The 26,742-nt window shown below is 34.2% G+C and overlaps 2 protein-coding genes across 2 annotated transcripts; one reads left to right on the forward strand and one right to left on the reverse strand.

The window, feature by feature from the left end:
- Positions 1–15,743: 15,743 nt before the first annotated feature.
- LOC124921637 lies at positions 15,744–23,696 on the forward strand. Its single transcript, XM_047462313.1, has 13 exons — positions 15,744–15,943; positions 16,608–16,715; positions 16,818–16,952; positions 17,812–18,508; positions 18,625–18,969; positions 19,076–19,540; positions 19,921–20,609; positions 20,723–20,808; positions 20,888–21,106; positions 21,608–21,736; positions 22,683–23,051; positions 23,143–23,258; positions 23,408–23,696. The coding sequence occupies exons 1-13, from the start codon at positions 15,842–15,844 to the stop codon at positions 23,509–23,511; spliced, it is 3,564 nt and encodes a 1,187-aa protein (XP_047318269.1). The 5' UTR covers positions 15,744–15,841; the 3' UTR covers positions 23,512–23,696.
- Positions 23,697–24,671: 975 nt separating this feature from the next.
- LOC124921638 (UDP-arabinopyranose mutase 1) lies at positions 24,672–26,519 on the reverse strand. The gene is made up of 4 exons (XM_047462315.1): positions 26,073–26,519; positions 25,682–25,932; positions 25,425–25,593; positions 24,672–25,339 (listed from the first exon to the last, which is right to left on the reverse strand). The coding sequence occupies exons 1-4, from the start codon at positions 26,400–26,402 to the stop codon at positions 24,977–24,979; spliced, it is 1,113 nt and encodes a 370-aa protein (XP_047318271.1). The 5' UTR covers positions 26,403–26,519; the 3' UTR covers positions 24,672–24,976.
- Between the last annotated feature and the right edge of the window lie 223 nt (positions 26,520–26,742).

Here is a 26,742-nt window from a genome sequence, read left to right on the forward strand (position 1 = left end):
TTGTGTTTAGTTGAAAATTGGAATTGAGATTAAAATAAACCTGGAAGAAAAATGTATGTGAATGGTCTAGCTAGTCTAGTATTTTCAGGGGAACAATCACATCAATTGTCGCAATAAGACCAAATCGAACTAGAGCTCCAACCTGTTCATTATTTTTCAACAAATTTGAGTCAGATTCGTATATATTTTAACATGACATCATTCATGAAAATAATTATTATATATTCAACAAGTAATTAAGCAACTTTTCAAGTTAGATTCTAGGTTTAGGGAACTTCGATAATATGGAAGTATAGTACATTTTGTTTTTCCTCGATTCTCATTACAAGTGAATATGTAAATTAGTTGTTCGAATATTGAACACAAAAGTCAGAAAGAGAATAGAAGGTTAAAAACACACTTGCAGTTCTCAGCAGCTAGAGGAACCTTGAAGAAATGCCCAATACAATACATATAATTACATTAAACTAAGGTTTATGAGTAGAGATTGGCTTTGTTCCACTTTCTTCTACTCGATTTCTAATTCATTAAATTCTTCTAAGGGAGCCAATGTAGTAATAAAACAATGGATACACCATAGTTCAAGAGATTAAGGTTGCCCATCCCACTAAAATGCCAATCACAACCCATTAGTCATGCAAGATCCACACATAAAAAAATAAAGCCACAACACTGACAATACACATTTAGTTTTATGTTAGACTTCAAATCTGAGCGACTATCCTGAAGGGTGCTGATCATCTCCTAGACCTCTTTCAATTATCGTTCTTGCTCCAAGATCTGAAACTTTCTTGTCTAACTTTTTAGCAACAAACTGCATCAATAATATGAAAACTAATGTTTATTTCGAAAGAAGATACCAATGTAAAATTTATAAATAGCTGATGAAAAGTAATTGATATTCAATCTTGCAAAGCATGCTTATGTATAGGTACGCCAAACTCATCCTAAAACTTAAGAATCCAATTCAAGACTAAACGTGTCCATAAAAGCAAATTATGCATAGAACACCACTAATTAAATTGATTTCACAAGACAATATTAAGAACTTAAAGGTTCCATAGTTTATTATGTTCATACCTCACTGTTAGAAATAAAAGAAATAGTCTTCATGAGTTTAGAAAAAAGAATAACAAAATTTATTAAACTTGCAACACCATCACGTGCCTAATTTTATGTCTAATGTGAACACCGTTGTGCAAACTCTTCAAGGATAAACACTTGGAGACTTGATTACCATGATTTTCTACCTTAAAAAGCTAAATCATGTTGCAATTGAAAAATGGAGAATGGACCCCATTGAAGAATGTACAACAATCTGAATGGTTAATGTTTATAGAAGTCCATTCACAAGTCATAAAAGAAAAATCCTTGATTAACTTTGAAATTAAGAAAATAGACATTACTTGAAAAAAAATCATAGCACATTTCTTGAGTAAAATTCTTTGAGATGATGTCCTGGCTCCAGTTTAGAGACTCATTTGTATATTGAATCATTAAGGATTTTTAAAGAACTCCTACGTCTAAAAACACTTGGTCAAGCTCCATTACATCAAACCCATAAAGAAAAAGCATAATGTATGCAGTTCAACAATTAACTATAAATGCAGCATAAGTAAACTAAGAAAATAATAATCTCTAGAGTGAATTAAGTGTCATAATCTGGCCATAGAAAACAAAATATGGCTCTTACATTATATTTTTTATCCATTCATATGATCACTTCTTATTCAGCAAATAAATAAATAAACCTTCATGGAATCTGGTGGGTCTCCCTAGATTAAAATAAAAAACCTTCATGGAATATGGTGGGTCTCCCTAGATTAAAAAACCTTCAAACTTGAAAGTATTAGGTATTTTTGTACATGCTAACGAAGTCACCATAGATGTCATGCAATACCCTAGATGCGGTGGCATACTTAAACACAAGGGGAGAATTTATGTCGGTTGCGGCACCGATCTTCGCAAGCTGGGTTCCGTTTCTTTGATTTTCTCTGCTTTTGAAATGGATGGGTTCTTTGGATCTTCCCGATCGGCGGGAGCCAGGAGGAAGCTCAAAATCATAGGCAGCAGCACCAATCTTTGCAAAAAAGAGATCCAAGCGGCAGAAGAGAAAGGAAGGTGTGATCCCCCGTTTCGAAAGGTACATCTTAAATATGAGAAACAAATAAAATAATAGAAACAATAACAACGATTAATAGAACTTTATAGAAATTAATGTTGATTGTCAATGTGATAAATGATATGAATGGTTCTTCTAAACACAGAAAGAAAAATAATATGCCTTATCAAATGAGCATATAGGTCAATTAAATGTACAGATTAAAGAACTACTACTTGCTTAAAAATGCATCTGGATTCTTCTATTTTTAAAGATTGTCCTCAACATCCAGCTTTTGGATAATCAAGAAAGCATACATTTCTTTTGAAAAGTACCAATTAGGGGATGGACCAAAAACACTAAGCTACACTATATTGGTAGTAAAACAAGTAAATATCAAAATTTCAGCAAGTTAAATTAAGAAATTGATATTAAATGAACTATAGTAGGTCTACCTAATATAACAAACTAGTGAACATCTTAGAACTACTAGTGAACATTTTAGAACAGCAATTGAGAATGGTAAAATGTAATGTTTGGAAAGCTCAAGCTGAACAATCTGTAAAATTTTCAGCCTACCTATAATCATGTGTTTGGGCTAGAGAGAGGGTGGCTGCGATGGCGGTTGAGAGTCCCTGCGATGGAAGTCGTTCCCTGTGATGGTGAAGTCATTTGCGATTCTCTATCTCTCTGATTACAGAGAGATGGAGCTACGGCTGGAAGTTTTGAATCCCGATTACAGAGTGATGGAGGAGGTGAATGGTCAATACCTTTTTTCCTATTCAAAGTTGTAAACCATAATCGTAAGTTTAGCTCTGGTCTCATAGCTGGGGCAAGTGATCGTGAATGGAGAAGGTGAAGGAAGGGTCAGGTGAAATGAAATGAGTCTCAGCTAATTACTAAATTTATTTAATCTTATAACGTCCGTTTTATGTACGGACGTTATTTACCCACCTCTAACGTCCGTTTCATGGAAGGCCGTTATTTAATCCACCTTTAAAGTTAGTTTTCCATACGGACGTTATTTAACCCACCTCTAGTATCCGTATATTATTCGGACGTTATAAATAGTCGTTAAAACAATAATTTTTACTAGTGATATTCTCCCCCGTGGTCCTTTCATCACCTTTGTTTATGAGATTTTATATATCAAATTAATTTAAGATAACTAATTAAATATGCATAGTACATGAGTTTAAGAGAGGATGTTTATACAATAGATTTCAATGATCTTTGACTTTCACCCCTTTTGAGTTGCGAGTACTTTTGATGCATCAATTTGAATATACTATTTTCATGTTTTTTTGTTTGTCTTATTTATCTTTTTTTATTGTGGTTGTGATGACATGATTATTGATAATATTTTTTACATTTAAAAAAAATATATACATATTCTCCCTCGGGGTCCTTTCATCACCCTTTGTTTATGATATTTTATATATTAAATTAGTTTAAGATAACTAATTAAATATGCATAGTACATGAGTTTAAGAGAGGATGCTTATACAATGGATTTCAATGATCTTTGACTTTCACCCCTTTTGAGTTGCGAGTACTTTTGATGCATCAATTTGAATATACTATTTTCATGTCTTTTCATGTTTTTTTGTTTGTCTTGTTTATCTCTTTTTATTGTGGTTGTGATGACATGATTATTGATAATATTTTTTTATATTTAAAAAATATATATACATATTCTCCTCTGGGTCCTTTCATCACCCTTTGTTTATAAGATTTCATATATCAAATTAATTTAAGATAACTAATTAAATATCACTAGTAGAAAAATAGGCTTCTGTAATGAAGCTTAGTAACGGCGCTCGAACGTCCTTACTGATACTTTTTTTCAGTAACGGGTATAATAAACCGTTACTGTTATTAAGGTATCAGTAACGACTCTATAATACCGTTACTGTTATAAATCTTTAGTAACAGACATAATGAATCATCGTTACAGATAATAGCGTCTTAAATATTTTTTTCGAGTTAAGGGTATAAGTAACAGTTATTGTTAAAATCGTTACTGATATGACTTCACTTTAAATTTTGTTCAAGGAATATTAGTAACGATTTTGGAGGGAAATCGTTACTGAAAGTATATTGGTAACAGTTTTAAGAATAAACGTTACTGATATGGCTTCAATTTAAAATTTTACTAAAGGAATATCAGTAAAAGTTTTGGAGGGAAATCGTTACTGAAAGTGTATTGGTAACGATTTTGTGAATAACCGTTACTGATATGGCTTCAATTTAAAATTTTGCTCAAAGAATATCAGTAACAGTTTTGGAGGGAAATTGTTACTCAAAGTGTATTGGTAATGGTTTTGAGAATAACCGTTACTGATATGGCTTCAATTTAAAATTTTGCTCAAGGAATATCAGTAACGGTTTTGGAGGGAAACTATTACTAAAAGTGTATTGGTAACGGTTTTGAGGATAATCGTTACTGATATGACTTTAATTTAAAATTTTTCTCAAGGAATATCAGTAACGGTTTTGGAGGGAAACCGTTATTAAAAGTGTATTGGTAACGATTTTGAGGATAACTATTACTAATACGTGCCATGTCGTTTTGTCTTCACAAAGGGGTATCAGTAACGGTTTTTAGTATAACTGTTACTGATATGACTTCAGTTTAAATTTTTTGAAGGCTTATTAGTAATAGTTTCCCTTCAAAACCGTTACTAATATAGTATTGGTAACGGTTACTTTGAAACCCATTAATGATACGTGCCCTGTCGCAAGCACAAACAAAGGACGGCGAGGCACCCTTTCTAAAATCACCGTTTCATCTTCACAAGAGGTATCAATAACGGTTCTTGAGAAAACCGTTACTAATATCGATTTAACATCAGTAAAGATTTATCTACAACGTTACTAATATTCTAATAAAACCCGAGAGTGTGCCGCCCTCTTTCTTTTTTCCTTCTTTCTTCTCCGCGCTCCCGTTTTCTTCTTCTCCATCGCATGTCTATTGAAGTCGTCGCCGGTAGAAGACGTCGATCATCCGCAATCATGTAACTTTCTTCTTCTTTTCTATGTTCTGTCGCCCGTTCAAGCCTTTTATCGGTTGAATTTGATCTCCTCCGCCGCCCGTTCAAGCCCCTACAATCAATCAAGTAAGTTCATCTATTTCTTTCATTATCTTCTTTCAATCTATTTCTAATACTCTTTTTTGTAGAAATTTCAATTCCCCTGCCGGTTGTATCAGCTCTCCTCCGTCGCCCGTTCAAGGTTCCTACAATCAAGTAACTTCTTTTATTTCTTTTTCAAATATATTTTCAATCTATTCATTTGCCAGATTTTGCTACACGTGAAGAAGAAGAATATGTACATTCTAATTATTGGAAATCTATTCTAGCTTAGTGGAACTAGGGGTTTTTGTGTACAATGTAGCCAATATAAGTGGAATCATATACTAGTATCATTTATTGTTAAACCTGCAATAGTAAGAAATAATTTTTATTGTTTAGATAAAGACAATATCAACCTTTAAGTTGTAAATTCTGTATCATATTTATTTATCTACATTGTGGCTATATATATAGTTAAATGAAGCTCATTAGGATGATGAACAAATATGAAGTTATAGAGATATGTTTGAGAGTGATACAAATTTCATATAATTTGTTTCAAATATTGTTTAAATACCCCCTTTACTCGGCAAAAGAAAAGAAAACTTCTCTTCAGTTCTTTTGTTCGGTTCTTTTGATTGAAAAAATTGTGTTTGAGTTCTTTGATTCACTTTTCTTCTTTGAAGTTTGAAGGTTCTCTACCGCTGATTGAATTTATTGTTGTTGTTGTCGTCGTTGTCTTTCGTCGATATACAGGTTAGTCTTCAAATTTCTTTAATTAGATTAATGGATTATTTGTATGTTAGGTTATTGCATTAGTAGATTATTTGTATGTTAGGTTAGTGCATTATTGTTAGATTAGTTAGATTGTTAGATTATTTGATGTTAGGTTAGATTATATGTTGGATTATTGTATATTAGGTTAGTGCATTATTGCTAGAATAGTTAGATTGTTAGGTTATTTGATGTTAGGTTAGATTATATGTTGGATTATTGGTTAATTTTATTTGAGATTAAGTTAGATTATTGAATGTTAGATTATTGGAATGTTAGATTATTGGATTGTTAGATTAATGGATTATTTGTATGTTAGATTATTGCATTATTAGATTATTTGTATGTTAGGTTATTGCTTTATTGGATTATTGAATTGTATGTTGATTAGGTTATGATAGTTTATTGAATTATATGTTAAATAATTAGACTAGTTAGGTTTATGATTAATTTAGAAATAAAAAACTTTATTTGACATAATAATATTTTGTCTGGTCCTAATGGAAGTCCTAGACAAAACATGGATGACTATACTTCGTACCGATCCAATATATATTGAGAGGGTTGACAAATTCATAGAATTTGCTAAAAGGTCTACGGGTAAGTCATCGATTGCATGTCCTTGTGTAAGGTGTGCAAATCGAGTGTATGAGAATACGACCGTCGTTAGATCTCATCTAGTTGTATTCGGTATAAGATAAAATTATGACTTTTGGTATTTTCACGGTGAAAAGAGAATTGAACGTCAGAATATAAATGTTGTTAGTGAGAATGTGGAGGAAGATGAGTTTAAAGACGAACCGATCAATGTAGCACCAAATAACGAGAGTAATATCATGGAAGATGAATCTATTGATGTTTGTGAGGATCATCTAATGGAAGATATTATTGTTGATTTGTACCCTAATGTCAACAATGATAATGAACATTCGAGTGAAAATGAGCATCTCGTTTATGATGCTAAGACGTTTTACAAATTGTTAGATGATTCAAAACTACCTTTATATGAAGGTTCTCGCATTTCCAATGCCTCGTCTCTTCTTAAACTTATTCACATAAAGAATGTAGGTCAGTGGACAAACACGTCATTTAATTTGTTGTTGAGTTTATTGAATGAGAAAATACTACCAGTTCATAATCAGCTACCAAATGTGTATTATGAGTGCAAGAAATTCATTACAGACATGGGTCTATCGTACGAAAATATTGACGCGTGTAAGAATGATTGCATACTTTTTCTTAAAGAGGATAAGGATTTGCAGCAACGTAAAGTTTGTGGGCTTTCTAGATGGAATATCAATAAATCTAGTGGTGAAATTCGAACGAATGTGAATGGAAAGTATATATCCAATAAGGTGTTGCGGTATTTTCCATTAAAACCGAGGTTGCAAAGATTATACATGTGTTCCAAAACTATTCCACGCATGACTTGGCATAAAGATAACAATCCCGAAGATGATGTGTTGAGGCATCCTGCTAATTCAATGACATGGAAGATCTTTGATAACTTGTACCCAGATTTCTTAGTAGAACCTCAAAATGTGCGACTTGGTTTGGCAAATAATTATTTTCAACTCTTTGCTAGCGGAAAATCATCATACAGTATTTGGCCAGTTATTCTTATCCCTTACAACGTCTCTCCCACCACATGTATGGACAAAAGCAATTTTCTTCTATCAATGCTAATTCTAGGACCAAAAAGTCCCGGAGATTGTATTGACGTATTTCTTGAGCCACTTATTGAAGAGTTGATGAAATTGTGGCATACCGGTGTGAAGACATACGATGCAAGCAGAAAACAATATTTTAAGTTGCAAGCAGCTCTTATGTGGACTATTAATGATTTCTCGGCATATGTAAATTTGTTTGAATGGATTACAAAGGGGAAATTGGTATGTCCGTCTTGTAATCAGAACACTACATCATTGAGGTTAACAAATTGCCAAAAGGAGTGTTACATGAGTCATCGACGATTCCTCCTGTCTAATCATCGTTGGCGCAAATAGACTAATATATTTGATGGGCGTACTGAGCATAGGGGTCCTCATGTTCTACTATTGGGTTCTGAAATTCAATTGCAATCACGAGATCTAAAGGAAATTTGTTTGACAAAGTACATTCCCAAGAAAACAAAAGTTATTCATGAATCCCGGGGTGATAACTGGAACAAATTCAGTATATTTTTCCAATTGCCTTACTAGAAATCTTTGATGTTGAGACATAACTTGGATGTAATGCATATTGAGAAGAATATATGTGATAGTTTGTTTAGAACTTTAATGAATTTCAAAGAAAATACCAATGATGGAATTAAAGCGAGGAAAGATTTGGCCATAATGAACATAAAACATTCCTTACATCTGGTTGAAGTAGATGGTGTTCTTCGGTGTCTGATAGCCCCCTATACATTGTCATCAGAACACAAGAAACGATTATGCCAGTTTCTGAAAGATATTAAAATGTCAGACGGTTTTTGTTCAAATATTGGGGCGTGTGTAAACATGGAGGAGAAAAAAAATTAGGATTGAAGAGTCACGATTGTCACATTTTATTACAATATCTCATTCCACTAGCTATACGTGGCCTACTTCCTGATGATGTGTACGATGCTGTGGTGAATTTGTCAAGGTTCTTTCCACCTTTTTTATATAATGGTGCACTTGCCAGTTCATTTAGCTTTTGAGGCTTATCTTGGAGGGCCTGTTCAGTATCGATGGACGTATCTAGTTAAACAATATATAAGCACACTGAAAAAATATTTTAGGAACAGGAACTTTCCATAAGGTCCAATCAGCGAGAGCTACCTTATGAATGAGAGTATGAGCATGTGTGCCCGATATTTGGACGATCATGAGTCAGGAGATGCATTGATACGTACTAGTACAACATTCTCCATATTTATCGCTATGGAAGACTTATCTAAGAGCACATCCTACACATACTAATCGGGTGATCGTGAGCGTGCTCATTGGTACATCTTAAAAAATTGTCGCGAAGCTGAAGAATATTATAAGTAAGTCCATCAATTTTATTATGAGGTATGATTTAAGTAATAATTTAATTTATCATTTGCGCGGCGATTTCGTTCAATCATGCCCACCTAATATTTTCAATGAAGATCGGGATAAATAATATGTTATATATTTCCAAGAAAGAGTAAGTAATCGTCTCAACAATTTCTTTTTAGTAGATGACAATTAGTTTTACAACAATTTCTAATTAATAGGTGGAGCAACTGACCGATCAATCCGATAGAACAACGAATTTTAAGATTTTAGGAGGTGGGCCTACAATGTATGCAAAGAAATATAACTCATGCAAAATAAATGGGTACAAGTTTAACACTAAAAAACATGACGAGAGCTTGACCACCCAAAATAACGGAGTTTTGGTTGTTGGTAATAATGAGGCCGAGACTATTAACTACTATGGAGTGATTAATGAAATTATAGAAGTGATATTCTTTTGTGGAAGACAAGTGGTTCTCTTCAAATGCAAATGGTTTGATGTTCATCACAAAGATCAGGGCATTAAAGTTGATAAGTATGATTATGTTAGTATAAATATCAACAAGACTCTACAGACTCAATTAAATGAATCATTCATAATGGCAAACCAAGCACAACAAGTCTTTTACTCTACAGATATGGCATCAAAGCTTGGATGGAAAATTGTGACACCAATAAATTCACGTCACTAATTAAGGTTGAACTATTTCTATTAAGGGTTACTTGTATATTTTTATTATAAACATTACATTCTATATTTGCAGCTATCATGGCACTTAAAGAGTAGTAGGTAAGGGTTTAACCGGCCAGCTACAAGACCTTGTACAGAGGATTGAGGAGCATTCAGAGGACCCTTTAGCACTACTTAACTCTATCGGGGACCTTGATTTGGGCGGTATAATAGATAGTGATGATGACATGAATGTTGATAGTGTACCAAACACTAACCTCGATGATGATGATGAGACACAACCCCCGTCTGAGGAGAAAAATGGAGGTACCGGTGTTTGATTACGTATTTTTTTATGATCCTATATAATTGTGTGTTTAATTTTAGGATATATTTTGAGGAAGAGACGGGGTAAGAACAAAAATATGCAATTGGTAGATTACAAGCGGGAAAGAAGATGAATCTTAAGTTTAACCCGATAGATGGTAAGCCAATGTGCGAGAATAGGACAGTGTGGTCGAGGCATATTGGGAGTGTCATTCGAGACTCTAATGCACTACCTCACAGGACCTTGCATTGGTCGGACCTGAGCTCCACACAGCTAGATCACATATGGATGGCTATCACGGTAAGGTATTAGTTTTGATATTGTCACGTCCCGAACCAAGGCATGAGGCGTGCAGACGCCGCATGTCAATAGCCAAATAAAACATGCTAGGCTAAACAAAAGAACTTCTTCTAACCATTATTCCTAAAAACTTTCCTTTCATATTACATACCTTCTATACATCCATACTAACACAAAAAGAGAGTAACTCTTTACCGGTTAATCTATACTACTATAGTCTTCTCACTCTTAATCCCCTTTACTAGTCGTTGTTCTTATCTGAAAAGAATCCATTTAAAAAGGATGAGCTAAACAAGCTCAGTAAGAAAATCAAACCCTTCTACAGCTGGATCAAGAAGCCAAATATAGGTTAACCAAATATTAAGTAATTAAGATACTCATTACACAGAAAATAATATACTTTAGTAATAACTCTGGGATCAAGATAAAGTATGTATTATCATAATAATTTAATAAGCCATCTATCTTGCATAGACGCATTAGTCATAAACCAAGACATAAGCGTCTTGCGTTGACGCGCTATCAATCAAGACATAGGTCTTGCATTGACGCATGGGCCATCAACCAAGACATAAGTGTCTTGCGTTGACGCATATAACCGGTGTAAGCGGCACTCGAGGCACAAATAGTTCATTATTAGACAAACAATACAAAATCAAGTCTAGAGTAATAAAAATAGTCCAAGCGACATAATTATGTAAAACTTCATTTTCAAATCCAAATCTATCGTAATCCATTTCATTGTCGAAACAATACACTCAATCTGTTTAGAAACTCATTTCTCATAAACCATTCTTTTATCAAAACCCATTACAAAATCATCAATCATAAACCCTCATTTCATCAAAAACCCATTTCAGAATCAACTATTATAAACCTATCCTTTTATCAAAACAATTTCAGAATCATCTATCCTAAACTATCATTTTATCAAATTCATCATCAAAATACACATGCATTCTTGATCCATACATTTATAAACCCATTTAACAATAAATCTGTAACCCTAACATCTGTTTGATGAAAACCAACCTCTTATACTCAAAATACTTATACATATATATATATTTTAATAACTAAAACTGTAGAAGAATAGATTTCCTTACCTAATTTCCCATAAGCTCTTAGTTCTCTTTATTCCCTTCCACCAAAATTAAATCTACAAACCCTGATTCTCTCTCTATGTAGCTAACGAGTAAAAGTACAAATACATGCATTGAAAGGTTATTAGATAATGGCATTTGTCATTTACCTAGTATCTTAAACCCATTTGCTAATTCTCTCTCTCTCTCTTAGAATAGTCCAAGTGTCATTCATGCCTTGTTTTACTTATTTCTTTTAAAGCAAAGCAAGTGTCACCTACATGTTAAGCCACTATCATTAAAATATGAAGTCTTTTATTTTTTTAAATTTGGATATTACAATCTTACCTCCTTAAAAGAAGTTTGGTCCTCCAAACTTAACTTCCAAATAAGTGTGGGTACTTGTCCTAAATGATTTGATAAGTTTGATATCCTAAATGATTTGAATACCTAATTTCATATTTGCAGCAACACTAACTCTTAATCTTTAACTTAAACCTTATGCTCTGATACCACAAAATCTGTCACTCTCCGAACCAAGACATGAGGCGTGCAGACGCCGCATGTCAATAGCCAAATAAAACATGCTAGGCTAAACAAAAGAACTTCTTCTAACCATTATTCCTAAAAACTTTCCTTTCATATTACATACCTTCTATACATCCATACTAACACAAAAAGAGAGTAACTCTTTACCGGTTAATCTATACTACTATAGTCTTCTCACTCATAATCCCCTTGACTAGTCGTTGTTCTTATCTGAAAAGAATCCATTTAAAAAGAATGAGCTAAACAAGCTCAGTAAGAAAATCAAACCCTTCTACAGCTGGATCAAGAAGCCAAATATAGGTTAACCAAATATTAAGTAATTAAGATACTCATTACACAGAAAATAATATACTTTAGTAATAACTCTGGGATCAAGATAAAGTCTGTATTATCATAATAATTTAATAAGCCATCTATCTTGCATAGACGCATTAGTCATAAACTAAGACATAAGCGTCTTGCGTTGACGCGCTATCAATCAAGACATAGGTCTTGCATTGACGCATGGGCCATCAACCAAGACATAAGTGTCTTGCGTTGACGCATATAACCGGTGTAAGCGGCACTCGAGGCACAAATAGTTCATTATTAGACAAACAATACAAAATCAAGTCCAGAGTAATAAAAATAGTCCAATCGACATAATTATGTAAAACTTCATTTTCAAATCCAAATCTATCGTAATCCATTTCATTGTCGAAACAATACACTCAATCTGTTTAGAAACTAATTTCTCATAAACCATTCTTTTATCAAAACCCATTACAAAATTATCAATCATAAACCCTCATTTCATCAAAAACCCATTTCAGAATCAACTATTATAAACCTATCCTTTTATCAAAACAATTTCAGAATCATCTATCCTAAACTATCATTTTATCAAATTCATCATCAAAATACACATGCATTCTTGATTCATACATTTATAAACCCATTTAAAAATAAATCTGTAACCCTAACATTTGTTTAATGAAAACCAACCTCTTATACCCAAAATACTTATACATATAGATATTTTAAAAACTAAAACGGTAGAAGAATAGATTTCCTTACCTAATTTCCCATAAGCTCTTAGTTCTCTTTATTCCCTTCCACCAAACTTAAATCTACAAACCCTGATTCTCTCTCTATGTAGCTAAAGAGTAAAAGTACAAATATATGCATTGAAAGGTTATTAGATAATGACATTTGTCATTTACCTAGTATCTTAAACCCATTTGCTAATTCTCTCTCTCTCTTAGAATAGTCCAAGTGTCATTCATGCCTTGTTTCACTTATTTCTTTTAAAGCAAAGCAAGTGTCACCTACATGTTAAGCCACTATCATTAAAATATGAAGTCTTTTATTTTTTTAAATTTGGATATTACAGATATGTTAATCACAATCTATAATTGTATTTTAATGTTGACTTTTCAGGATCCTTTCGAGGCTGTGGGGGAGGAAATCAACAACTATCGCCGCCAAGGTCTACATCAAGCAAACAAATTATGGGATAGATGGAGATGTCAATGGAACACCTTGTACGTTAAGAGTTCGTGAAGGTGACGAGACAGCGATTAGGGCAAATTCCCTTCCGGAGATCACCGTAAGTGATTGGAATTATCTTCTTGATCGTCGCTTTTTCACTCTGGAGTTTAGGGTAAGCTTTTTTTAAGAGCTCTTACATTAATCATTCATTAAACACAAATCTTTTCTTATTTGCAGAAAACAAGTCATGTCAATGTGAGTAATAGATCGCATGTTGTGTACAATAATCATGCGGGCAACATCTCATTTTCGCAAGTCGAGAGACAAATGGTGCGTTTTATCATTGAATACGAAGTTTCTAATGTTATTATGTTTTTATCAATTATTAAATTTGTACAGGAGAAGACTACCGGTACCTCGCCTAATTTTGCTGACTTATTTCTCCACACTCATACAAAGAAACCAACTCTACAAGATCCAAATCCGGATGTCCCCCTATTATTCAAGAAAAAGTGGTAAGTCGTGTTTATTAGTTTCATTTATTTTATGTCTGTAATCAAATGTAATTTGTGTTTGTAGACTGCCTTGCGAACTGCTATAGAAGAAGACCCGAGTAGGAATGACTTGCAGTTGGTTGAGTACGCGTTCGGGTCTCACGGACATGGGCAAGTTGTGGGTATGGGCTCAAGTGTCACACATACATCTTTTAGAGCAGATGCTCGTGGTGGTACTTCTAGCACTCCGCGCAATGACACGCAATAGATCCGTGAGGAAAATCGAGTTTTACTTTAGGAGATTTAGAGAATACGAGAGGAGCGTGAAGCTGAGAGACTTCAGTCATGGAGAGAGCGTGAAGAAGCATTAATGGAGCATGAAATGGAGCGTGAAGAAGCACAAAGGGAGATACAACAATCAATACAAGAGTGTGATCAAATGCGGAATAAGATGATTGAGATGATGGAGTAGATGAGCTTCATATTATCCCTAATTCCCGTTAACGCTCGCCCTCCACGTCCACCTACCCCTCCCACTAGAGATGATGCCCCTCCCACTTGAATTCTGGTTAGTTTAATTTTGGTTTATGTGGTTTTTTAAGTCTGGTTACTTTATGGTTTAGGTGGTTTTTGAAGTCTGATTAGTTTATGGTTTATGTGGATTGATGAATTGTAGATTTATGATTGTGGTTTGTGGATGATTGTGGTTTTTGGATTATAATTGTGGTTTTGGATTATGATTGTGTTTTTGAATTGATGATTGTAGTTTTGGCAAATTAGATAATTATTAGTGTTTATATAGGTACAAATATGAAATAAATAAAAAATTTAAACGATTATATTTTTTAGTAACGATTTTATAAATAAGAAAATCGTTACTATTAATATATCAGTAACAGTATTATAAATAAGAAAACCGTTACTAGTAATATATCAATAACGGTATTAAAAATAAGAAAATTGTTACTATTAATATATCAGTAACGGTTTTATGAAAGACGAAAATTGTTACTAGTAATATATTAGTAACGGTTTTATGAAAGGCGAAAATCGTTACTAGTAATATATCAGTAACGGTTTTATGAAAGGCGAAAATCGTTACTAGTAATATATCAGTAACGGTTTTATGAAAGGCGAAAACTATTACTAATGATTTATCTGTAACGGTTTAACCTCGGCTAAAACTGTTACTATTGTTAGACGTGTTTCATTAATGGTTTTCGAAAACCGTTACTGATACAAGAAGGGTATTAGTAACGCTCGTTTCTGTAACAAATGGTAATGGTTTTATTCGTCGTTACAGAATATTATTAGTAACGGTTTTTGAGACTTTCAGTAACGGTTTTCACCCTTACTAATATCTCATTTTCCACTAGTGATATGCATAGTACATGAGTTTAAGAGAGGAGTTTATATAATAGATTTCAATGATCTTTGACTTTCAGCTCTTTTGAGTTGCAAGTACTTTTGAGGTATCAATTTGAATATACTATTTTCATGTCTTTTCATGTTTTTTTGTTTGTTTTGTTTATCTCTTTTTATCGTGGTTGTGATGACATCATTATTGATAATATTTTTTACATTTAAAAATAAATATATACATATTCCCCAGAATCCTTTCATCACTCAAATTTTATATATCAAATTAATTTAAGATAACTAATTAAACGGGGACCAAAAAAATTAAAACATATTTATATATAATATAGATAGTTGAACATCAAAATCTTTATAGTAGAGTGATAAGTATTCTCTAGTAGAGGGTGACGGGTTCGATCCTTGGAAACGGCGCTTTTTAGCCATATATTTTTTTTAAAAATTCTAGCATGAATTTGGCGGGAGAATGCTAAACCTACAGTCAGTCATCAAATACATTTGCGCCAAAAAACGATCTCTCATCCGTACGCCATCTCTTCCGATTCGTCTGATTCCATCAATTCGATTTGAACACAGATGATGCTGTTTTGAGTGCAATCAATCAATAGTCATCTATGGCGAAAATCAGCGATGAAAAGTACGACGGCTTGGAGATTCTTTCCATAGGAGCTTTATACAACGGCCCCCTGGAAAAGAAGTACTGGAGCTCTACTAGGGTTTGTCTTCTCCACTTTCCTTTCTAGATACGTTAGTTTAAACAATTAGCATTGAAATCCTTAAACGATGGTCATGCTAAGATAGTTTGATATATTTTCATGCTAAGATAGCGTTGTTTATCTAAGCGAGTTGGAAAATAGCTCTTTTCATGCAATTTGAGGTCTTGAATGCATGTGTTACAAACTTGCAATGACAAATAGAAGGATATATTTGAGGATTAGATGTTGATGACAAGTTTCTAGTGCCTGAGTTTATAACGATTACCTCATGCCTGTAGGAATTAGACACTTGGTCTGGTTGGTTCTTGAGCGTGAGTGCACTATCATCTATTTGGACAATGCTTAGTTTGATAATGATCGATCAACACTACATATATTCCAAGAGTTTATTTAATAGTGAAATGTTACTATATTTTCCAGCTGGATGCATAACTACATGATTGATACCATCAGAAGGAGTAACAAGAAACACATTTTAATTTATTTTGTCCAAGAGATAACTATTTCCAAGGCCGTGAATTATGATACGTTTAGAAGATCAGTTTAGGTTGATGCAACTGATTAGGATCTAAGTGATTTAGCCCTTCCATGATTAACTGGAAACTTTGCTTCCCATATTTCTAGTTCTGCAGTCCATTGGCTTAACCTTTAAAAGAAAATGCAGGGAAAAGATCGGTATCCCTATCCTGTTGGATACCAAGCTCTGCGCACACGGAATGGTGTCACATATACAATGAAGATTCATGAAGGTCTTAAAGGGCCTTTGTTTATGGTATGCAGATGAAAATATTACTTTTGTACATTTAACTAGTGTCCAATATTACCAGATATCTCATTGCTTCTTTCTTGGTTTCTCCTATTTTATCATTTACAGATATCTTCATCTGATGGACAGTCATGTTCAGGACAAACTCCAGATATTGCATGGGGTAAGTTTCCAAAGAAAGGATCCCATAGCATAAAATTGGGCCGTGAGAAAAGATTTTCTTGCAAGATAGACGGGGTTGAAGTAAGTCTATTGAACCTCAGCAAGTATTCTTCAAACAGAGCAATAGTATAGTTTTTGCAGTTCTACCCAGCTTCTTTTAGGACTGTATCTTTCCCTGTTATTTGCTTTGTTATTTCTTGAATTGATTATTTTTTGAAAAAATAGTAAACTCGAAGGTCACATTGACTATGGTATTTGTTGAATTATTGAGAAAAAGAGATCGGGTTATTATCTTTTTGATAGGTAGACCCCCATATATAATAAAGGTGATCCCTTTATTTAGGGGTAAACATAATATGAGGATTATCACATAGAAAACCTGACTAATTTCTAAACTGTAGGGATTATGACTTAGTTTGAATATTTCCACATTTTATATATTTACAAAATTATAACCCACAAAAGATATCAGAAAACTTTGTTTGTTTGGTTTCATATAAATGTCCCTATTGTTTTTCATGGTGCAATCAATTCCTTCGGACAATTCTTATACAAAATTTACAAAGTAAATGCTAGGAAGAGAGCTCTCAACCTGCATATGAATCAGCAGTAGATGAAAACTTGGTATCCACAAATACTATGATAAAAATATATGCTACCTTTTCTCTTTATGGAATGTTTACCAAGAGGTTGGTCTTTTATGGACTAGTTATGAGACATCTAGACACTTACGTGGCTCTATGAACTTTTTCTTAAGGAGTTGCAAGAAGAAACTTTGATTTTGAAACATGTTAACAAATAAGTAGATGAATTTCTCCCTTAGTTTTCCTTTTCAGTCTAGACCATCTGTTGTTAGCTCTTTTGTGGCTTTATGAGAAATAAAGAAAGTAACAGGACCCAGAGGCACATGGTTTTAACTACTTTTTGACATTATGTGCAGTTTTTTGGATTCAAAAATTCGTCTGTTCAGAGGTTGCTACGAGAATTGCTAGCAAATGTTGGATGCACTGATCAGAATCTGCAACCGTCCAGCTATGGGAGCTTGCATTCTGGAATGAAGCATCAGACAAAAGTCACAGATTCATTCATATGTCCTGGTCCACCCCTATCATGTCTGGACAAACCAATTATTAAAGGGAAGAGAAGCAGGACACTTAAAATGAAAAACTTGAACCCTGGGGCTTCAACTAGCCTTAAAAAGCTTCGATATGGAGATTGTATTGTAAATGCTGCTGAATTCAGTTTTAGGCAGGGTAAAAATTGTAGTGTTGAGAACTCCATGAATCACATGCCAACCAAAGACCAAAAAACTAGTAGTGTAACAGGAGGATCACTGGAATCATTGAAAGAAGCAGGGGATGGCGGTAATCCTTCTTCTGTTCAAGATGGTTTTCAATCAGGATCCTCTCAGTATTACATTCTCAAAGAAGGCGATATCCCCCAGAAAGAAGACAGGCCTTTGCTACAGGTTAGTAGACTAACAAGCATTGAGACTGAAGGCTATAGTTCATTAATGGCCAAACAGGATAAAAGTGGAGAAATACACTTTGAAAGAGAGACAGGAAACAACAATGATTTGGGCCTTTTTGCCCCAGACTCTTTGGATCTTTTCTATAGCACCGCCCCTCCAGTTAATGGTACTTACTCATGCATCTTTTTCTTCTTCTTCTTCTTCTTCCTCTTATACTAGAGATATGTATCAAGAATCAAAAAGCAACCTTCCACTATGATGATTAGGAATGTCCTATTGCAGAAAATGGTTCCCATTCACAAGAAACTGGACAAAAAGATAGTTCTTCTGATAAAGACTGCAATCCAGATGCCAATGAATTGGTTATTTCCGAGGAAAAAGCAGCAGAATTACCTCTAGAAGCAGAAAGTGACTCACCATATGCCCACTCTGAGAAGTTTTCTGAAGTTGGTAGAGAGATATCTGAATCAATGATGACATGCCTTCTCCCACGTGCTGTTCCACTTCTCAAAACTTTCAAAAGAAGGAAAAAGAAAACAAAGGAGTCTTCGGAGATTGCTCCTTTCCAAGCCTCAATCAGGAAAGACAATCTTAGGACTGAAGACAATGGGACCTCTACAGATTTGGGTAGAAAAACACTTATAAATCTGCAGCTCTTTTTTATCTGCCTGTTAGTAGTTTCTCTATTACTTTTTTTGAATATATGTTAATGTTTCATTGTAATAAACTTCAGCAAGAGCACACATTGATGGCTCCAATTTAGAAGGGCAGAAGGAAACAATGCATGCCTTTACAGACACTGCTGCTTTGTATTGCCACGAACCTGGACAATGCACAATATTTGCTCCTGACAGTGTTGACTACGATTGCGGCGCTGATGACATTGGACTATATATACCTTCCTTGAGAAGTGAATGCCCTCAACTTGACACTATGGTACCACCTGTTCTTGTTGATGCTGTCAATGAACCAACGGAGGTTCATGCCTGTGTTAATGAAAGGCAAAGAATGGACTTTGATAATGAAGTTAATGTAGCTGCCACAAGTTATCCCAAGGAGGAAGAATCTTTCTTTGCTGAATTTGCTCCTGGGTTCACGCCCTCAAGCAAGACCAGTTATCTGGGGAACTACAAAGTCATTTGCGAAGAATCAGATGGATGTATCTTGAAATCAGAAGATTCTCCCGGTTCAAGTGGAGGTACACTTCCTCCATCTCTGGACATGCATACATGCATGTAACTATCTCAGAGTTGGAAATTCAAAATTTCAAATTGAGATATTTGCAGATTTTGCATGTTGGTTTATAATGCTAGGCACTAGATAATCCCACAAGTCCTTAACAAAATGCTTTTCCAGCTTTGAAATTTTCATGGTTTAGGAAATTGTCTTAAAAATTAGCAGTAAACCTGAGGTATGAATCTTTTAATACAAGGTATTTGGTATCTACATTACAAAGTATTGTAACACTGTTTTTTAATGTCTTTCTGATGGCATTCTGATTTTTGTCATTTTCTAGGATCTTCTCCACAATTCAGTTTATCTCATGTGATTTACTCATTTACATTGTTCAATTATCAGGTAAGGATTCCAGTGGCCCAAAAAAGGAAAATAATCAGGACGCTTTCTCAGCTCAACAAACTGATGCATGTACTGTAGCAGCAATAAGCCACAGTCTTTTGACTGAAAGTATAATCTGCAGAAGTATTGTAGATGGTTGCGCTCCTGACCCTGTAACATCCGGTGTTGCCCCAGGGAACCATCCAGTTAGTTTATTCCATCATAAAGAACACGAGAGCCATCCATTTAGTTCTGAATCTAAATTTGAATCATTGCATGAAGAGAAAAATGTCAATGGTCATAATAGTAAGTTCAGCAGTGGAGCTCAGTCTGTACTGTGTCCTTCAAATGATGGATATGATTTAGATGTTTCTACTACATGCATGGCCCGTGAAGGAAATTGTCAAACACAATTTGCAGAGGAGCAGGTTCACAAGGTCATTCAGAATTCAAGTCTAAGGCTTAAGAACAACGTAGATAATGCTCTTGAGTTTTCTGGACGATACGTCCACCCTTTGCCAATTTTATCTATCTTATTGAGGAGAAGAGAAAATACTATGTATATTTGTGTCCTATGTGGTAATTTGGTTGACAAGGATGGGACACTTTTCATGTACAAGGTATCACTAGAGGAGCACATTGGAAGCCCATCTTTCATTGGTTACTCAAAGATATTATTTTCAGTGTCTAGAGATGCAGTTGGTAGAGAAGTAAGTTCCTCTATGTCAAACTTGTTATATCCCCAACTATTTTCCCGAGTTCCAGGAAATACTTTCATAGACTTCATACACTCTTAGAATCACTATTACATTTTGCTTTCCAGATAGCACCTTATAGATCTGGTTTGCAACTTACTCCAGATGGACAATGCCTTGTATTTCCTAATAGTATTGAAGCTCCCTATTGCAGGTAAATTCTCAGTCCATTAACATATTCAGAAAATTTACCCATAAATTATTTAGTGGTATCTCCTAATCCATGTTACCAGGAAAGGAGAGATACAGTGTCAATGTATGGCATGTCAATCATGTCAGTCTCAGAAGGATGCAATCAAGGTAGTGCAAATAAAGCATGGACATGTTTCAAAGGTGACAGAACTTATGACAAATGATAAGGTTCACTGTCTATTAGTTTGCCCACCAAGCTCTCTTCTTGGAGTTCAAGGGAATGGAGCATTGCACTTGTGGACCATGAACTCAACATGGAGGTATTTACTGCACATATTATGAGCCTATTTGGAAACTAATTTTTTCTCACAATCATATTGGAATATTGCAAAATTAAAATGAAAGTGATTTTTTTTTTCCGTTTGGTAAAAGAATATTTTGTATCATGATCCAAATTATTGTGTAATTTTGTTGCTTCACTTGGTTTTCAGATTATTTCCTCCATTTGACATGCAAATGTAATTTTTTCTTCATTTCGTATAGAGAATTGTTACCTGATCAAGATCAGATCATGTTTTACATCATTTTGATTTGACCAACATAGAAAATGTAGATTTCTTAGATCATAATCAACTTGAAAAAAAAAAAAGTTGCTAGCAAAACAGCCCCAATAGTTGCTTGTTTCTCATTCATTTACTTCTGAAACCAGTTAACTTCTGTTTTCCACAATCTACAATGCTCATTCCGATATTTATTTTCCTCCTCGGTTCTTGATGAGTAAGGGCGTGATTTTTTATTCTTTCCTCATTTGCTGATTGCAGTGCACCAACAGAAACATATGATTTATCAACTTGTGACTGCATCTTTCCTTGTATCGTGGAGCTGAAGAGAATTCCCAATTCAGCTGCTCTGGTTATTGGTCATAATGGTTTTGGGGAATTTGGCATATGGTAAGCTGCTTTTAGAGTTAGAATTGCTCATAAGTTCTTACCAAGCATGTATCATGCCAGATCGTGAGAGTGGTTGTTAAGTGGATTATAAATGTGGGCTTGGACACGTAATTGTTTATCCTAGAGGATCTAGGGTAGGGGTTTCAAGTGTCATTATATCAGTTGTAAAATAGACTTTGTAAAGCTGCAAGTTTATAAAAAATAAATCTGGATATATGCTTAACATGGATATTAAATGTTGTTCTCACTTGTAATGCGAAAAAAAGAAGTTGTTTCCACCGTTTGTCATTGATAATTCCAAGGCTGTAACAGAATAGTTCTCTGGTCATGTTTAAGTGGAATTTGCTTTCCATCTTAGCCTACATTTAACTTCCTTTGCAGAAAAGTATTTATACAACTTTTTTGGGTGAAATATTTAGCCACATGGTTTATACAACTTTTCAGTTTCAAAAGTTCTTTAAAAAAAACTTACTTACCTATTTGTTCGATTCTAGTGTCTATAGTTCAAAGAAGCTGACTCTTAGGCTATGTTTGTTACTTGAAATTCCAATTCCAAATCTTGTATAATTGGAGTCGGATAGTTCAAATCCTATGTTTGATGAAGAAAAAAGTCACTTGAATTATAATTCCAATGAGTGAAGAATGGAATTGGGTTGGAAAAATGTATAGGTGTGCTTTCCATTGGAATTTTAGTTCCAAATGGAAGAATTTCAATTTTCCCCCTAAACAAACATAGACTTAGAGTTTAAAGTGTACTTTATTTTGCACACTTATTAACCAATGCCATGGTAGTAAATAAGGAAATGTTTTCCCAACAGAAATTTATATGTCATTGTTTATGATGTTGGCCATCACTTCCTTTCTGTTTCCCTTAGAAAAAAGAGAGGATCTGATTGTGGTGGTCTGTCTGCATGATCCATGACATTTGTTTTGTTTCTTTTGTCAGGGATATCTGCCAACGTGTTCTTGTTGCTAGATATTCATGCCCAAGTACTTCAATACTCCAAATTGCTCCAGTTACAGTCTTTAGATGGAAAGGTCAAGGCCGTGCTTCAATGAATCCCTTTGAGAATGATCGAATAGATGCCATTCTTACTGCAACAGAAAAGTCATTCTCAAAGCATCCTGAAAATAACTCCCCCATCCTGCCAACAGAAAAAGAAGAGAATATGGTGATCTGGCTTCTTGTATCAACAACCTCTGATACTGAACAAAAATTCAAGTCCAGTGATTCCCAAATGAACCTAGGTGGATCATGTAGGTTAGCTCTATTGATGGAAAACAAAGTGACATTAGGAAGTGCACTGGAGTCCAGGTATTTGTTATATTATTCATGTTATGTTGAAGCCAAAGGGGGCTTCAGATTGCATATGAGTGTCTAATAAGAGGAAAATCGTTATTGTCAGAGCCACTGCTTTAGGGACATCAGCTGGTCATGGAATTCTCGGAACGTGTGATGGATGCCTTTATACTTGGGAAATCTCTACAGGAATCAAGCTTCAAGTTCTACATCATCTTGAAGGTATGCTTTTTGTTGTAAAACTTTCAAATTCAGGTTCACCATATGACTCTCTAGTAACTAATCTATTTTCAGCTCTCCGAAAAATATCATTTAACTTCATTGCACAAGTTTTTTCTGTTGATTTGTTTTTGTTATGACCACTGCATTAGGTAAGGCCATCACTTGTATCGCCATGGACCAGGATTCATGTACAGAGTTCTTAGCCGTTGCATCTGGAGAACACTTGCTATTTTATCGTTCACCGATCCACTAATTCCTTCGGCCATCCAGTTTTGGCTCAAATGATCTACCACCATATTATGCTTCCATTTGTTGTTCTATGTAAAAAAATAAATAAATAAAACTCTATTGCCCCAGTCTTGTAAAGTTCAATTTTCATTTTGAGCAAAATCACATATGTGCAGAACAAAAGTCATTAGAAGCAAAATCTACCCTTTTTTTATTACCTTTGAAACTGTGAATTTGTCATAATTACATTGTAAGATTATCAAAGTTTAAATTGAAAATTCTTCTTTTTCCTTTGTATAAGATTGTTTTGACTGTGATTTAGATTACTTTATGACTGAATCGTGATCTAGATTATAATGTGATAATGTCTTTATTTTTTATTTTTAATAACTTAGTTTCATCTCAATAAAAATCTCAAAAAGAAAAGTGACAAACGATAACAATAAATAACGAAATAAAACAAGTAAATAACACTACAATTACATGAAAATTAAGTCATTTTTAAAGTATTTGAACTAGAGATTTACTTATAAGCAATGCTTCATCTTTTTGGTCATATGTTTTTGATAAATCAACAAATTTCTTTCACAAGTAAGAATTCGCCTCATGTTCAAATAAATGAGTTTCCATAAAAAAATGATATACCTTAAAACTTGTTTAATATCATTTCAAACTCTAGAAAAAATTCTTGCATTACGACTCCATTCAAATGTGATAAATAATATTGACAAAGAAACACTTAAAACATTTGAAGAGAAGTCTTTACCCTTTCCCTTGATGAGAGCAACATCATTAATATCAATCCATTCCATTGAAAAACTAAAAAGACCTATAGATATGATAAACTTATTCCAAAACAAAGAAAAAAAAACTTATTCCAAAACAAAGAACCAAATGAAAATATGATCTATGATTTCTTCATTTCCCACAAATAATAAAAGATAACTTGAATCTATCTTTACTTTAATTGCTATATAGATCATTTTGTAAATTATAATTCACATTACATGTTAATTTTTAACTTTATTCAATATATAAAATATTTTATAAATCATTATTTAGATTATAATAATATAATGTGTATAAAGATTATTGTGATTTTTGATAAAGAAAAAATGTAAGGCTTCAAGAATAAATTGTAAATGTTGATGACTGTAAAACCTTAATCGCAAAAGAAATATGATCAAGTAAATTATAACAATGTCTATTGCCAGAAATAATAGAATCCTCAACATGTCAAGGTAAGTTAAAAATATAAATAAAAATCCCAAGAAGAAATCTTTAGGATTGAATAACATTGAAAATGAAAGTAAAAACTTAAACTTTGAATGCATAAATAACGAAAATAACTCATCAGTTCTTCTCCACTAACCCTTCTTCTTCTGTGTTCAAATACTTTTCCAAAATCAAGAGAATCAAATTGAGCTCACTCACTAACCAAACTCCCAATATATCTGGCAAGGTGAGAAATCTCATAAGACTCTCTCAAATCACTTCTTTGCTGCTGTACCATTAGCAGGCTTATCAGCTTTCCCCTCCACCACAACCACCTCAGATGGGTTGAGTTCATCCCAAGCTTCAATCCAGGTAACCATGGCATCAGCCAGCTTCACAAAGTAGGGATCAACACTGCTAAGCTTCTCCTTAACCTGCTTGGACAGCTCAATGTAACACTTCTGAACAGTTGTACAGTCCTTAGGGAGGATCACACCTTGGAAGAAGGGGATAAGATCTTCTTGCCAGAATATTCCTTTGTACTCCTTCTTAAGGTTCACAAATGGGTTGCTAGCCTTGCTATGCCAAATGTAGGGAAGACCAGTTTTCACTCCCAAACCCAAGTGGTCACATATCACCTGTTATTATTATTATCATTAGTACAAGTAAAGGGGATGCATTTGATTTTGATAAAACTGAAAAAATTAAGTCATGAATCCTGACCTTGATGCACCATCCAGCCCACATGTCATCGTAACGTCCGATGGGTTGACCATCACCCATAAGTCCAAAGTACATAGCCGGTCCAATGAGCTCCCGGTCGAAAGCCAAATTCATGCCACACATGGGAAATAGGGTACCCTTTGGAATGGTAAGGACAGCATCCACATATCTTGAAACAATAATGACATGCAATTAGAAACAACATGGGATTGGACTATGAATCTGTAAGATTTGGTTCTATGATCTAATAATAATACCTGGTGTTCTTCTCAAGTGGCTTGACCAGTTGAGTAGGAGCATCATAATCAGGGATATTAAGCCAGAGACCATGAGAAACAGCAGTGGGTGCGCCATTACGAAGGCTGAATGGATACCCACGAACAAAATCTGCACCTGATCTGTATGGATCATAAAGTGTGTTGAAGAAAAACGGTGTTGATGGGCACAAAAGATTCTGAATGTGTTGAGATAAAGCATTGATCTCCTTCCCAGATGGATCCTTTGCAACCTGCGTTAAAATGAGGGATCTAATAACTGATCTACAATTCAAAACATTATAATGAACTCGAAAACGGCAGATTTAGGTCAGAAAACGATTAATCAAACACAGATCCAAGCAATATAGTTAAGGAAAATTGAAAGACTTACAAAGCAATCATCATCAATAGTATAAATATACTTCTTTTTGGAAACCATGTAACCAAAACATCGACAAGCAGAGTCCTTGAAGGAAATGCAGGAAGCTTTAGGACCCAGAATACGATTGATATCATTCCGATTGTAAAGCTCGTAATCGAAACCTTCAGGGACATGGATAGTCTTGGTGGGATCTCCATCTTGAACGATGATCAAATGGTATGGCTGGAAGAAAGGCCTCCACATCTCCAAGAAATCAAGGTTTCTGATGGTGGGGATGACGATGTCGAGTTCATCCTTGAGCAGGGGCGTCGGATGGACCGACGAAGCTCCTCCTGCCATGATCAAAGTAGAACTTGAATTGGGAAGAAGATGGATTTGACTATGAAGAAGACTAGCAATGAATGGTATGATATTTGTGAGATCGCAAGACTTGGATTTTATAGCCAAAATTTCAGATCTCCAAAACCCCCTGTTTTCCTTTTTCTCTTTCTTTCTTTATCCCCTGTTTTCTTTTTCTTTTTTTTTTAAACGAATTAACCAATTTTTCTCTCTCTATTAAACGATGCCGTTTTATTTACATAATTTAATTTTTTTTATAATTAATCAAATAAATTCGTATTTGAAATTGTTTGGCATGGCTACGACTTTTAGGAGTCGGCTCGAGTTAGGCAAGAGAGAG

This window comes from Impatiens glandulifera, chromosome 1 (genome assembly GCF_907164915.1).
Source record: "Impatiens glandulifera chromosome 1, dImpGla2.1, whole genome shotgun sequence".
Lineage (NCBI taxonomy): Eukaryota > Viridiplantae > Streptophyta > Magnoliopsida > Ericales > Balsaminaceae > Impatiens > Impatiens glandulifera.

Excerpts from the sequence above, each read along its gene's own strand:
- LOC124921637 (XM_047462313.1), top strand. The coding sequence starts at position 15,842 with ATGGCGAAAATCAGCGATGAAAAGTACGACGGCTTGGAGATTCTTTCC. Across the intron at positions 21,107-21,607 it reads ACCATGAACTCAACATGGAG|TGCACCAACAGAAACATATG; the intron begins GTATTTACTGCA and ends TGCTGATTGCAG. Across the intron at positions 21,737-22,682 it reads TTTGGGGAATTTGGCATATG|GGATATCTGCCAACGTGTTC; the intron begins GTAAGCTGCTTT and ends TTCTTTTGTCAG.
- LOC124921638 (XM_047462315.1), bottom strand. The coding sequence starts at position 26,402 with ATGGCAGGAGGAGCTTCGTCGGTCCATCCGACGCCCCTGCTCAAGGAT. Across the intron at positions 25,933-26,072 it reads CTATTGATGATGATTGCTTT|GTTGCAAAGGATCCATCTGG; the intron begins GTAAGTCTTTCA and ends ATTTTAACGCAG. Across the intron at positions 25,594-25,681 it reads CCACTTGAGAAGAACACCAG|ATATGTGGATGCTGTCCTTA; the intron begins GTATTATTATTA and ends TATTGTTTCAAG.